Below are 12,093 nucleotides of genomic sequence, written 5' to 3' on the forward strand. Positions count from 1 at the left end.
CGAACTGCTCAGATAGAAGCACGGAAGCCCGAAAACGTCAAGGCTGAATGCCTTACGCGGCTCACGACAACGATTAGGACAGAAGGCAGACGGCGCCTACTATGTAACGGGGCGTATTTAGGTCCCACTTTATGGCGGCCTACGCGAACTTGTGATGGATGAAGCTCACAAGCCTTACCACTCAGTACATCCAGGGTCGGATAGAACGTACTAAGACATCAGCACTACTTATTGGTGGCCTAGTAGGAAGGCCCACGTTGCTACATACGTCGGAAAATGCTTGACCTAAGTGAGAGTCAAGGTTGAATACCAGAAACTAACAGGGCCTACTTCAGCAGCTTAAGATACCTCAGTGGAAATGGGAAGAAATTTCCATGGATTTCGTTACAGGCCTACCTCGATCCCAGCATGGGAACGATACCATATGGGTGATCGTGGATCGACTCACCAAGTCTGCACACTTCCTACCGATTAAGGAAACGGACAAGTTCTCCACTCTCGCAGACATCTATCTTAAAGAAGTTGTTTTGAGGCACGGGGTGCCCACGTCCATCATTGCGGATCGCGATGCACGATTCACGTCAGAACTTTGGCAAGCAATGCACAAACCATCCGACTCACGATTAAACATGAGCGCAGTAGCATACAAGCCGCACCATTCGAGGCATTGTACGGGCGTAGATGCCGGTCACCTCTCTGTTGGGTAGAGGTGGGGGATAGTCAGATCACGGGTCCAGAGATTGTAATGGACGCCACAGAAAAGATTGCACAGATACGACAACGCACGGCGGCAGCACGCGACCGTCAGAAAGCCTACGCGGGCAAGCGTAGAAAGCCATTGGAATTTCAGGTCGGGGACCATTCGAGATCATAGAACGTACAGGCAGGGTAGCCTATAGATTGAACCTATCAGCTGAACTCGGGGCAGTTCACAATGTCTTTCATGTATCGAACTACCGACGAGCGGTTACAGTTCGTCGAGGAACCAGTAGAAATCACGGACCGGGAGGTGAAGGTCCTCAAACACAAGAAAATCCCTCTTGCTCGAGTTCGTTGGAACTCCAAACGTGGCCCAGAGTACACCTGGGAACGCGAAGACAGGATGACAGAAAAGTACCCCCAGTTATTCGAAACCAATGCTACCACTACTGAGGCTGAAGCTACTACTTCGGAATTTCGGGACGAAATTTCCAGATCAACGGGGGGAGGATGTGACACCCCAGGAAAAACCAGTGAACGATTAAACTTACCTAGCTTCCTCAGTGAGTGCATACCAAATTTCGGGACGAAATTTCCAATTAGTTGGGGATAATGTGACAACCCGTACTCCAGAACTATGTTACTTGAACGAATACATGATATGTTTTGTGTTACACGGTTGTGTGAGTGATTAAATGTTACATGTTACGTGATTTAATGTGATTGCATATGTTACTACTTGAACGATTAGTGAAACATTTATAAGAACCTACTCGGTCCATATGGTTGGACTCGAGACCATGAGAAAACCCATGTGGGGGTTTCGGCCCACTTCCCTTCACACGCATATATACACACATTACCTCTAGGGTTTTAGTTTTACACAACTTAGCAATCAAGAACACACAAACTCTCCCTCTCTTCTTCGCAAACCGAAGGCAGCCAAGGACTTTCCCCCATCGGAGATCATTGTCCACGGATCAATCCTACTCTCCTTTCAATCGGTTAGTGGTTTGTGTTTTCTTGGTTGAATGATGTATGTTGTATGCTTTCGGATTGATTGGTTGTGATGATATTATGTGATAACTAGGGTTCTTGCTGTGATTATTAATGAAGGTTCTTGATGTCATAATATTCATACAATTCGGTTTGCATGATGTTAATCGGACACTATGTTCCTGTTATTGTTTTGATGCGTATATGATTAATCGGTCCAAGTATATGTTAGCCGGCTAGGTTGCATGCTAGTTCAATAATATGATTCATGTTTCGGTTTAGGTCTGTTTGATGATCTGATTACGTGTTCTGGAGGCTGTCATGAATATGTTAATGATGCTAATTTGAAGATGCTATGAAACTGTTATTTTCGGTATTTGATCTGTTTCCGAAACTGCTGAATATGTTTGCTGAAATCACGGATTAGTTGTTATTGTTATTTAAGGAATTCAGGAAAAGCTGTTACACGCATGGTTGCGACTCAGATTGCGAGTCGGGAACCCACAGTCTCGACTCGAGACCACAACGACATCAGCCGCAATCATGGTTGCGAGTCCCGTTGCGACTCGTAACCGGACCATGATGAACCGAGACCAGCCATTGCGACTCGCAACCTACTGTTGCGACTCGTAATCTCCTAATGTGACTCGTAACCCGGTTGCGACTCGAGATCCCCGTTGCGACTCGAGACCGGCTATTACACATACACTGTTTTGGGCCTACTTTGCCACGGGCCCAATCGTACGACTGTTATGCTATTGGACTGCTTACCTGTTGGGCCGACATGCTAGTTGGGTGAATACTATTGGGCCGGGTTATGGTTGGGACGAATACTTAGATTGTTTATCGATACGTGTACGTGTCTACCATGAATCCTTGTATGCTTGCAACGTGGTAACTTATGTGATACATACGTGCGATACTTGAACCGAACCTGACTTACATAATAAACCATGATAGGACGTGGTTGATCATTTACTTGCTACCTGTACTCTTTGTGTATCTGCCGAGCAATCCAAGGTGAGTTCACACAGCCAAGGCATGGGGTTCCCAGGGTGGGAATGGGATTGAATAAACTATACGTACATACTTAGTTAACAGAACATAATGATATGAGTCCTCAGGGTGAGGGTGGTGAATGATAAGATACGGCTAGACTAGTATACCAATTGAACTGATCTTCGCATACACGCCAGGGGTTGGCCGCGATATTATGACTGATCTTCGCACACATGTCTTGGATAGGCCGCGAACTATATACTAAAACTTCGCACACATGCCAGGGTGGCCGCGATACAAATATACATAGTCTAGAATACTTGGGAACTTTCCCCAATCTTCGCATACATGCCGAAATAGCCCGCGATACGAATCAATACTATACATGAACAATGAACGAACTAATACGATGCATGACTAGATAAACAAACGCAATGTTTGCTATACTACTCCATTACTGAACTTATTTTCTGTGAACTCGCTCAACTAGTTTGTTGATTATTTGCTGCATGCCTTGCAGGACCTTAGGTACATTATGGAGCTTGCACAGGGAGGAGCAGGTCGTTGTGGGCAAAGGATCTTGAATGATGTTTCAACACTTATGTTAAATCAAACATACTATTGTTTGGATTACTTAAATGCTTCCGCTATACTTAATTATATTACATGTTCAATATGATTGGTGGTTAGGATCCTGGTCATGTCACGCCTCCAAGCGGTGATACTCCGCGTGTGGATTTTGGGGGTGTGACATACGGATAGACCATCTTAAGTACAGTTGGATCATCCAACACCTTCTCTAGTGCTTCAACCGTCACACCATTACTTTTTGCACCTGTCCCAAAATTAAATTAGCTTCTTACTTCAAATATCACAATAATAATGTACAAGTTCTGCAATTAAATTAGCTTCTTACTTCAAATATCACAATAATAATGTACAACTTCTGCTTCTACTTATAAATGCACCAAATAAACACATATCAATGTTTTAGGCTCTTAATCTTTAAACATATTTCAATGATTACTTAAGAGTAAAAATAAACTACAACAGATTAAAAAAAGAATGTATTACAATTCTAGTTACATAATCTAACAACGATTAACTTTATGTGTAACATATGTGATGTATTGCAAAATACATACTTTTATCGTGTATAGTTTGTACGTTTTATCGTTATTTTTAGCTTAGTTTAGTTTGGAATTGCGTGCTATTGATCTACATTGCGTTTTCCAGGTCGTGATACATAAAATGTGGAAATTGGAGCAAAACCGAGCTAAAGTGTCAAATGTCAAGTTCTGGAATCATTATACAAAAGTGTTAGAATAATTCTCAAGATTTTTGGAAGTTGGAGCTGAGTTTAGAAGCAAACATTCTGTGAAAAACAGCCACTCGCGTAGCGCTAGGGTAACAAGAGGATCAGTCGCGCTACGCGACTGAGAAGGAGTTGACTTTTGCTGACCTTGAGGCGCTAGCGTAGCGCTAGCGTGAAGATGAGACCAGTCGCGCTACGCGACTGGCTTGAATGACGCGTCTGATTGCTGATCGACGAGGGTTTGGTATAAAAGCAACATTAATCATCATTAGAACATAACACACGAACCAAGAAACCCTAGGCGACTTTGAGAGCAGATTTTGGAGTTTTTCGAGGCGATTTAGCTTGCAAGAATCATCAGGTTGAAGCACGGAGCGTAGGAAAGAAGATTATTCGGGTCTTATCTCCCGGTTTTCATTATTTTCTCGTTTTTGATACTTTGATTATGAATTCTTGTTTTGGATTTGATTTGTTCTTGTTAGACACTATGTTTCTTGGCTAAACCCTAGATACTACCTAGACTAGATGATGGTTTGATTTATGTTTTGGATCTTTTAACGGTTTTTATTGCTAGACTATGGATTGATTTTGAAAGTAACTTGTTCTAGATTTTCTGATTTGGTGCACATGCGTATTTACTTTTGATTGTGGATTGTTTGCTGTTTCACATAGATTTTAGTGACGGTCTTTATCACATAATAGATCTGTGTTGATTATTTGCATCCTTGCGGGTTCGGGTGATCTTTGGGTAAATCGGCCGATAGCCTTAGAAACAGTGATTAAAATACAATTAGAAGTAAATATTCTGCTTAACTTGTCGCTGAGAGGCTCGGGTTAGTTATTAGGTCGCGGTGCAATATATAGCTAAATTAGATTTTGAGAGAAGTCGAGGTTAGTTCCCTAATTGCAGTTGTGCCTAGTAAACCAAGTCAGAACCTAGAATTGCCTTAGATTATCGCGCTGAGAGGTAGATAGTCATATTAGGGCACTTTTAGAGTCGTTAGAGGACTGAGAGGAAATCTAACAGTCGGTAATCATAACAGCCTTGTAGGGTTTCCTAGGTTTCTTCCTGAGAAGGGTCGGGAAGTCTTAGCATTGAAATACCTTAAGGTTTAGTATTTAACGATCCCGGCTCCATACAACAATAAAACCGTTAGAAGTCCATTCGTAGTTAAACTGGATTCAAGTCTAGGTAGTCCTTAATCTCATCTGAATCAAAACCCTAGTTTTCGTTCGTGTTTTAGTTAATTTCAATTTAATCATAATTTTAGGATTTTAGTAAACCCCCCCCCCAAACACAATATTTGTTTAGTCGTGTCAGTGTCTAGTCTAAGTTGAGTCGTTAACGTAATTCGTAGAGTCTTTGTGGGTTCGACATCCGGACTTACTTTTCTGTGCTAGAGTCGACCGGTACACTTGCCGGTGAGTAGTTTAGTCAGGTTAAAGAGTCTAGATTTTTATTACTTGAGTCTTAGTTTAGGGTAATTTTAGTTTAATTAGTTGAACTACTTTTTCCACGTCAATATGTGAATACAAAATATACTTCATACTATTAAAAATAATAGTTGGTAGTTTTAGAGTACATTGGAGATGTACCAAATTCCTCTTCCAACTCGTCCCAGAATGGGCGTTATGGCAAAGAACAAGAAGAAAGCAAATCTAAAAGTTACATAACATCATGTTGAAATACACATCAAAGACTCGAAGAGGTCCTTACCTGCTTCAATAAGTAAAGTAACTCCAAAGCTCTGTCTGGATCGTTGTTGCTAACCGCAGAGTCAATACCTCTGTAATAGTCAATGCATATCTATTCAGTACCAGATTTTAATTTGTAAGGAGCTACCACTCACTAAATGAGTGACTTCTATAAAAATGATTTGATGTAGTATGTTTGGATGAAATAAGTGAATGATTTCACCATGTTCAACTTTCCTTCTGGTAAATGTTGTGTGTGCGTGTATGTTAAAAGTATGTATGAAGTCAAGAGTGTTTGTTGATGAGCAAGCAAAACCCTAATGACTTACTATATCATCTATTTCTTAATCTACATAAGACCTTAAAACCATTAGCAAACGAACATGCTCCAATCTCAGTTGTCGGATGGCCAAATTTCAGGTCCATATTTGAAATTTGAAATTGAAGCATCGAATCCCGAAGGTTAATAACCAACATCAAACTCTAAATTAGTCCTAAACAAACATCGCTTGTGAAATAGGACATAACAAACCATTAGCAAACAAACATGCTCCAATATCAGATGTCAAATGGCCTAATTTCTAGCTTCAAATTGAGTACCAATTGTCAATAACCAATATTAAACTCTACAAAACGTGATAGAAACGAATATTTACTGACACCAAACTTGAATTGATTTTATGATCTACTTCAGCTCCTCAATCTGAATATACAGGTCGAAATTCAAATGTAAATTTCATGTTTAGAAAACAGAGAAAACGCATATCTATGGTAACGGTTTTATTAGAATAGAACTAAATTAATGGCTAAATTTGTATAACAGTTGTATCTTCACGTTTATTGTAGATAGCATAATTATAGGAGCTAAATTAGAGTAGGCCATTGAATGTAATTACTATATAACCATTTGTAAAATATGGAATGGGGCAGAGAAAATATTCCATCATTCAACATGGTATCAAACCTTTTTTCCTAATTGTTTTCGATCCTCTCTCCTGTTCTTCTTTTTCATTGCAAGTCAGCCCTCTGTATCACCAACTAACCCTCTGTTTCTTCTTTTCTTGCATTACCGAAACCATGGACCTAAAAACCCGCCCCGCTATTACCATCTCAAACATCAAAACTTTCATTCCAATCACACTCGAGATGGAAACCAGTCAATATTCCTCATGGGCTGAACTCTTTAAGATACATTGCCGTGCGTTCCAAGTTCTCGACCACCTCTCTCCCCGCATAACCGATCCTCCCGCTGCTGCTTCTACCGAACCTTCTAAAGAAAAAGATTCTGCCAAAACCGATAAAACCGATGATGTTTGGGATCGTCTGGATGCCATAGTCCTACAATGGATCTATGGCACCATCTCTAGTGACCTACTAAGTACCATAATCCGTCCCGATTCCACCGCATGTTATGCGTGGACCGCCTTGAAACGGATTCTCCATGACAACCAAGCCACACGCTCCGTGTTGTTACAACAGAAATTTTCAAACCTTAAGCTTTCCTCTTTCCAAAACATGTCCGCGTACTGCCAAGAAGTGAAGATAATCTCCGATCAATTGGCAAACGTTGGCTCTCCCGTTTCCGTTCCGAACGAAACCTGGTGATTCAATTAGTCACCGGTCTCACTGAAGCATATGCTACTGTTGGTGCCATACTACAAAATACCAAGCTGTTTCCTTCCTTTTACGAAGCGCGCTCTCAATTGATCCTTGAAGAAACGACCAAAGCAAACCGTGTCGCGAATGAAACCGCCCTGCACACCTCAACGAACCCATCTCAACCACAAACCAACCCGCCAGCAAACGCCACTTCACAGCCTCCTCCGTATAACACCCGTAACACTCGAGGCCGGGGCCGCGGACGCGGTCGAGGCCGTGGCAGAACCAACCCCACCTCACCATGGACTCACTATCCTTGGTATAATCAACCCACTGCCTCAACAAACCGCAACAGTCCATGGCCACAACATATCGGTTATTTCTGGCCCAGCCCACTTTGTCCTTATCCCACACTCCCTCAATCGCGCCCACTGACCCCAAACCCACAACAGGGAATTCTCGGCCCTCGCCCTCAACAAGCCTACACTGCCACAGACAACAACTACATCCCAACCGCTCTTGATCAAGCTTTCAACGCCTTCACACTTAATCCATCAGACCAAACTTGGTATATGGACACGGGCGCCACAGGTATAATGACAAACAACCTTACTAATCTCACTTCTAATATCAATAAAATGTATACACGAAACATTACCGTCGGTGATGGCAAAAATATTCCAGTTTATGCGATTGGAAACCATACCCTAACGCCACCTTTTCCAAAGTTTAAATTAAACAACATTCTTTTTGCACCTAAACTCGTTAAAAATTTAATCTCGGTCCGACGTTTCACCACCGACAACAATGTTTCAATCGAATTTGACCCGTTTGGTTTTGATGTGAAGGATCTCCGCACCCGGAAGCCCCTACTTCGATGTGATAGTGTCGGTGACCTCTACCCACTAACACTCCCTTCAAGATCCCAAGTTCAAGAATTTCATGCACCCGTTTCTTCATTTCTAGCCGTGACCCAAGACACTTGGCACCGACGTCTTGGACATCCCGGAAATAACATTTTGCATTATTTGAAACCTTGTTTGAATTTTAATTCCAACAATGTTAAACATTCTCATGTTTGTGAACCGCGTGTTTTTGGCAAACAAATTAAATTCCCCTTTCATGATTCTAACACTTTCACAACATTACCTTTCGATATAGTGCATAGCGATTTGTGGACTTCCCCTATTCTTTCCTCAACCGGGTGTCGATATTATGTCCTATTTTTAGATGATAAAACTAATTTTTTATGGACATATGCTCTCACCTCCAAATCTCAAGTCTTTTCTAAATTTCTAGAACTTCACAAATTAATAACCACCCAATTTCAAACAACAATAAAATGTTTTCAATGCGATAATGGTCGTGAGTACAACAACACCTCATTTCATAATTTTTGTACTTCCAATGGCATGACATTTCGTTTTTCATGTCCCTACACTTCCGCTCAAAACGGAAAATCGGAGCGCAAAATACGGTCCATTAACAACATCATGCGCACTATTTTATCACAATCATCTGTTCCTCACAATTTTTGGCATCATGCTCTAGAACATGCAACCTATCTTTTAAATATCTTACCCACCAAAGTCCTTCACAACTCCACACCAACTTTTTGTCTTTACAATTGTCATCCATCTTACGACCATTTACGCATTTTCGGATGCCTTTGTTACCCACTTCTTCCATCACATACCATCCATAAACTCGCGGATCGCTCAACTCCGTGCGTTTTCCTTGGATACCCCTCAAATCACCAGGGCTACAAGTGCTATAACATCAAAACCAAACAAATTCATATCTCTCGAGACGTTGTTTTTGACGAAACCGTGTTCCCTTTCGCCAATCAAACCACCACCACCTCATCCTATGATTTTTTAACCTCTACCCCTTATCCATTTTATTGGACATCGTCTACCACTCAAAACAATACCTCCGAAAATACAACAACCCTTCCCACGACTCCAATTCACATCACCTCCCCATCCCATAATTCTCCTGATACTAGTCCTCTGCCTACTAACGAACCCCCAACATCAGGCCCAAATATTGAGCCCACCTCCGGTCACATTTCGCCAGCCGACCCACCTTCAATACCTCAGCCCAACATCTCTGCTACCGGCCCAGCTAACCAGCCCCTTACCTCCTCTCATAGCCCGCCACCCACAACTCAACCCGCCCAACAACCAACTCAACCGCCCCAACAAACCCGAACTATAAACACACGATCCATGTCCGGTATTTTTAAACCCAAACAACACTTTAACCTAAACACCTCTACTCCTCATCTCATCTCTCCATTACCGAAATCCCCAACCGAAGCCCTTTCCAATCCAAACTGGAAAAATGCCATGAACGACGAGTTTCGAGCACTTATTGATAACAGGACTTGGGAATTAGTACCAAAACAGCCCGGTATGAATATTGTTCGAAGTATGTGGATTTTTAGGCATAAAAAGAAAGCGGACGGGACCCTTGAAAGATACAAGGCTCGGTTAGTTTGTGATGGTCGATCTCAACAAGTTGGGGTTGATTGCGGGGAAACTTTTAGTCCCGTTGTTAAACCAGCTACCATTAGAACCGTTTTATCTTTGGCATTGTCCAAATCTTGGCCAATACATCAACTTGATGTCAAAAACGCTTTTCTCCATGGCCACCTAAATGAAACGGTTTTCATGCATCAACCTATGGGTTTCCGAGATCCGAATTTTCCTAATCATGTGTGCCTACTCAAAAAGTCACTCTACGGTCTCAAACAAGCACCTCGGGCATGGTACCAACGATTTGCCGATTTTGTTTCTAAAATGGGTTTTCAACATAGCCAATGTGACCATTCATTATTCATCTTCAAACAAGGATCACACATGGCTTTCATCTTATTGTATGTAGATGACATTATATTGATCACTTCCACGGATGATTTACGTATGAAATTCATGGCCCTTCTTTCTAAAGAATTCGCCATGACGGATCTCGGACCACTTAGCTACTTTCTCGGAATTTCGGTAACAAGGACCCAAAATTCTCTTTTTCTTTCACAAGAAAAATATGCCCGGGAGATTCTTGAACGGGCGGGTCTAACAGATTGCAACCCGGCTGCCACCCCAGTTGATACGCAAAACAAGTTGAGTGCTACTCATGGCACTCCCGTTGAAAATATTACCGAATACCGAAGTTTTGCCGGAGCCTTACAATATCTCACCTTTACTAGACCCGATATCTCATACGCGGTTCAACAAGTATGTCTTCATATGCATGATCCAAAGACTACTCATTTCAATGCTCTAAAAAGGATTTTGAGATATATTAAAGGCTCTATCACATATGGCCTACACCTTCAACCGTCCTCAACATCATCCCTCACGGCTTTCACGGACGCCGATTGGGGAGGGTGTCCCGACACCCGACGATCAACCTCCGGTTATTGAGTTTATATGGGTGACAATCTTCTTTCATGGTCTTCGAAACGCCAACCCACTTTGTCCCGGTCAAGCGCCGAGGTGGAATACCGGGGCGTCGCCAATGTAGTCTCCGAAGTATGTTGGCTCCGAAACCTATTACTAGAGCTACATCATCCCCTTAACCGAGCAACATTAGTTTACTGTGACAATGTCAGTGCGATCTACTTAACCGGTAATCCAGTCCAACATCAACGTACAAAGCACATCGAAATAGATATACATTTCGTTCTAGAAAAGGTCGCAAAGGGTCATGTTCGAGTTCTCCATGTTCCCTCAAGATATCAAATAGCCGACATTTTCACCAAAGGCTTGCCAAAGGTTCTATTCGACGATTTTCGCACCAGTCTCAACATCCGAGAACCTCCCGTTTCGACTGCGAGGGAATATTAGAATAGAACTAAATTAATGGCTAAATTTGTATAACAGTTGTATCTTCACGTTTATTGTAGATAGCATAACTATAGGAGCTAAATTAGAGTAGGCCATTGAATGTAATTACTATATAACCATTTGTAAAATATGGAATGGGGCAGAGAAAATATTCCATTATTCAACAGGTTTAGTATGAGAGAGGGAGAGAGAGGGAGATGAATTTCACCTGTGATTGGATAGATTAAAGGATGATTGAACGGTTTGGAACCCTCAATTTTGTCGGAACTCGCCACTACCACCTCTGAACCCTCGAATTTTCACCGGAAAACCCTAGACTTGACGACTTCGGTTCTGTAGGTGTGAGGCGAGCACGCGTCTAGAGACAGTCACCGGTGACCCGACGTTCCGCATCTCTATTTCTCTCTCTTAATGCTCCCTATCTCTTTTTTCCCTTTCCCTTGCTTTGTCTCTACGTGTCTCACTTACAAAGTGGGGATGGGGGCATGTGTAATACAGAAAGTATCACCATATTGAAGAGTTATTGTACAATAACATAAAGCACATACAACTCATTAAACACAGGTTACAACTCTCATTACACAAGAATGTTAAAAATTAGAGTATTATATAATATATAATATATAATGTTTAATGAATTGGCCATAAATAGTTCAAATATGGTAATGGGTTTAATAAAATATATATAGAAATTATTGTAAAAATATTATATATAAATACACAGAAAAGTTAAATGGGTTAAGAACATTCACAATCAAATCTCTTACTCCATCTCTATAATAATGACACTAAAACAACACTACATTTTATCTCTCATTTCAATTAAATAATATTTTCTTTATACTTTTATCATTACCTTTTATCTCTCCATTATTCACAACCACTTTCAAAAAATATTAAAAAATTATAGAGGTGGACAGTATCTCTTCCAAATTTACG

At 41.4% G+C, this 12,093-nt stretch overlaps 2 protein-coding genes across 3 annotated transcripts in view; one reads left to right on the forward strand and one right to left on the reverse strand.

Annotated features, from left to right (window-relative positions):
• LOC110920502 (F-box/FBD/LRR-repeat protein At1g13570) overlaps positions 1-12,093 on the reverse strand; it is a 32,031-nt gene that overhangs the window by 15,042 nt on the left and 4,896 nt on the right. The window contains exons 1-3 of one of the 2 annotated variants that reach the window (XM_022164724.2): positions 11,363-11,611; positions 5,727-5,796; positions 3,451-3,529 (exon numbers count right to left, since the gene is read on the reverse strand). In XM_022164724.2, coding sequence (XP_022020416.1) covers positions 3,451-3,461 — 11 coding nt within the window. In that variant the 5' untranslated portion in view covers positions 3,462-3,529; positions 5,727-5,796; positions 11,363-11,611. Of the gene's footprint in view, positions 1-3,450; positions 3,530-5,726; positions 6,408-11,362; positions 11,612-12,093 lie in introns of those variants that run through there. The other variant, XM_035984986.1, reaches the window with a different exon arrangement.
• On the forward strand, positions 6,782-7,309 carry LOC110920231. Its single transcript, XM_022164455.1, has one exon. The coding sequence runs from the start codon at positions 6,782-6,784 to the stop codon at positions 7,307-7,309; it is 528 nt and encodes a 175-aa protein (XP_022020147.1).

The sequence above is a fragment of the Helianthus annuus genome, chromosome 16 (genome assembly GCF_002127325.2).
Source record: "Helianthus annuus cultivar XRQ/B chromosome 16, HanXRQr2.0-SUNRISE, whole genome shotgun sequence".
NCBI classification, from domain to species: Eukaryota; Viridiplantae; Streptophyta; class Magnoliopsida; order Asterales; family Asteraceae; genus Helianthus; species Helianthus annuus.

Coding starts and splice junctions, on each gene's coding strand:
- LOC110920231 (XM_022164455.1), top strand. CDS start 6,782: ATGGACCTAAAAACCCGCCCCGCTATTACCATCTCAAACATCAAAACT.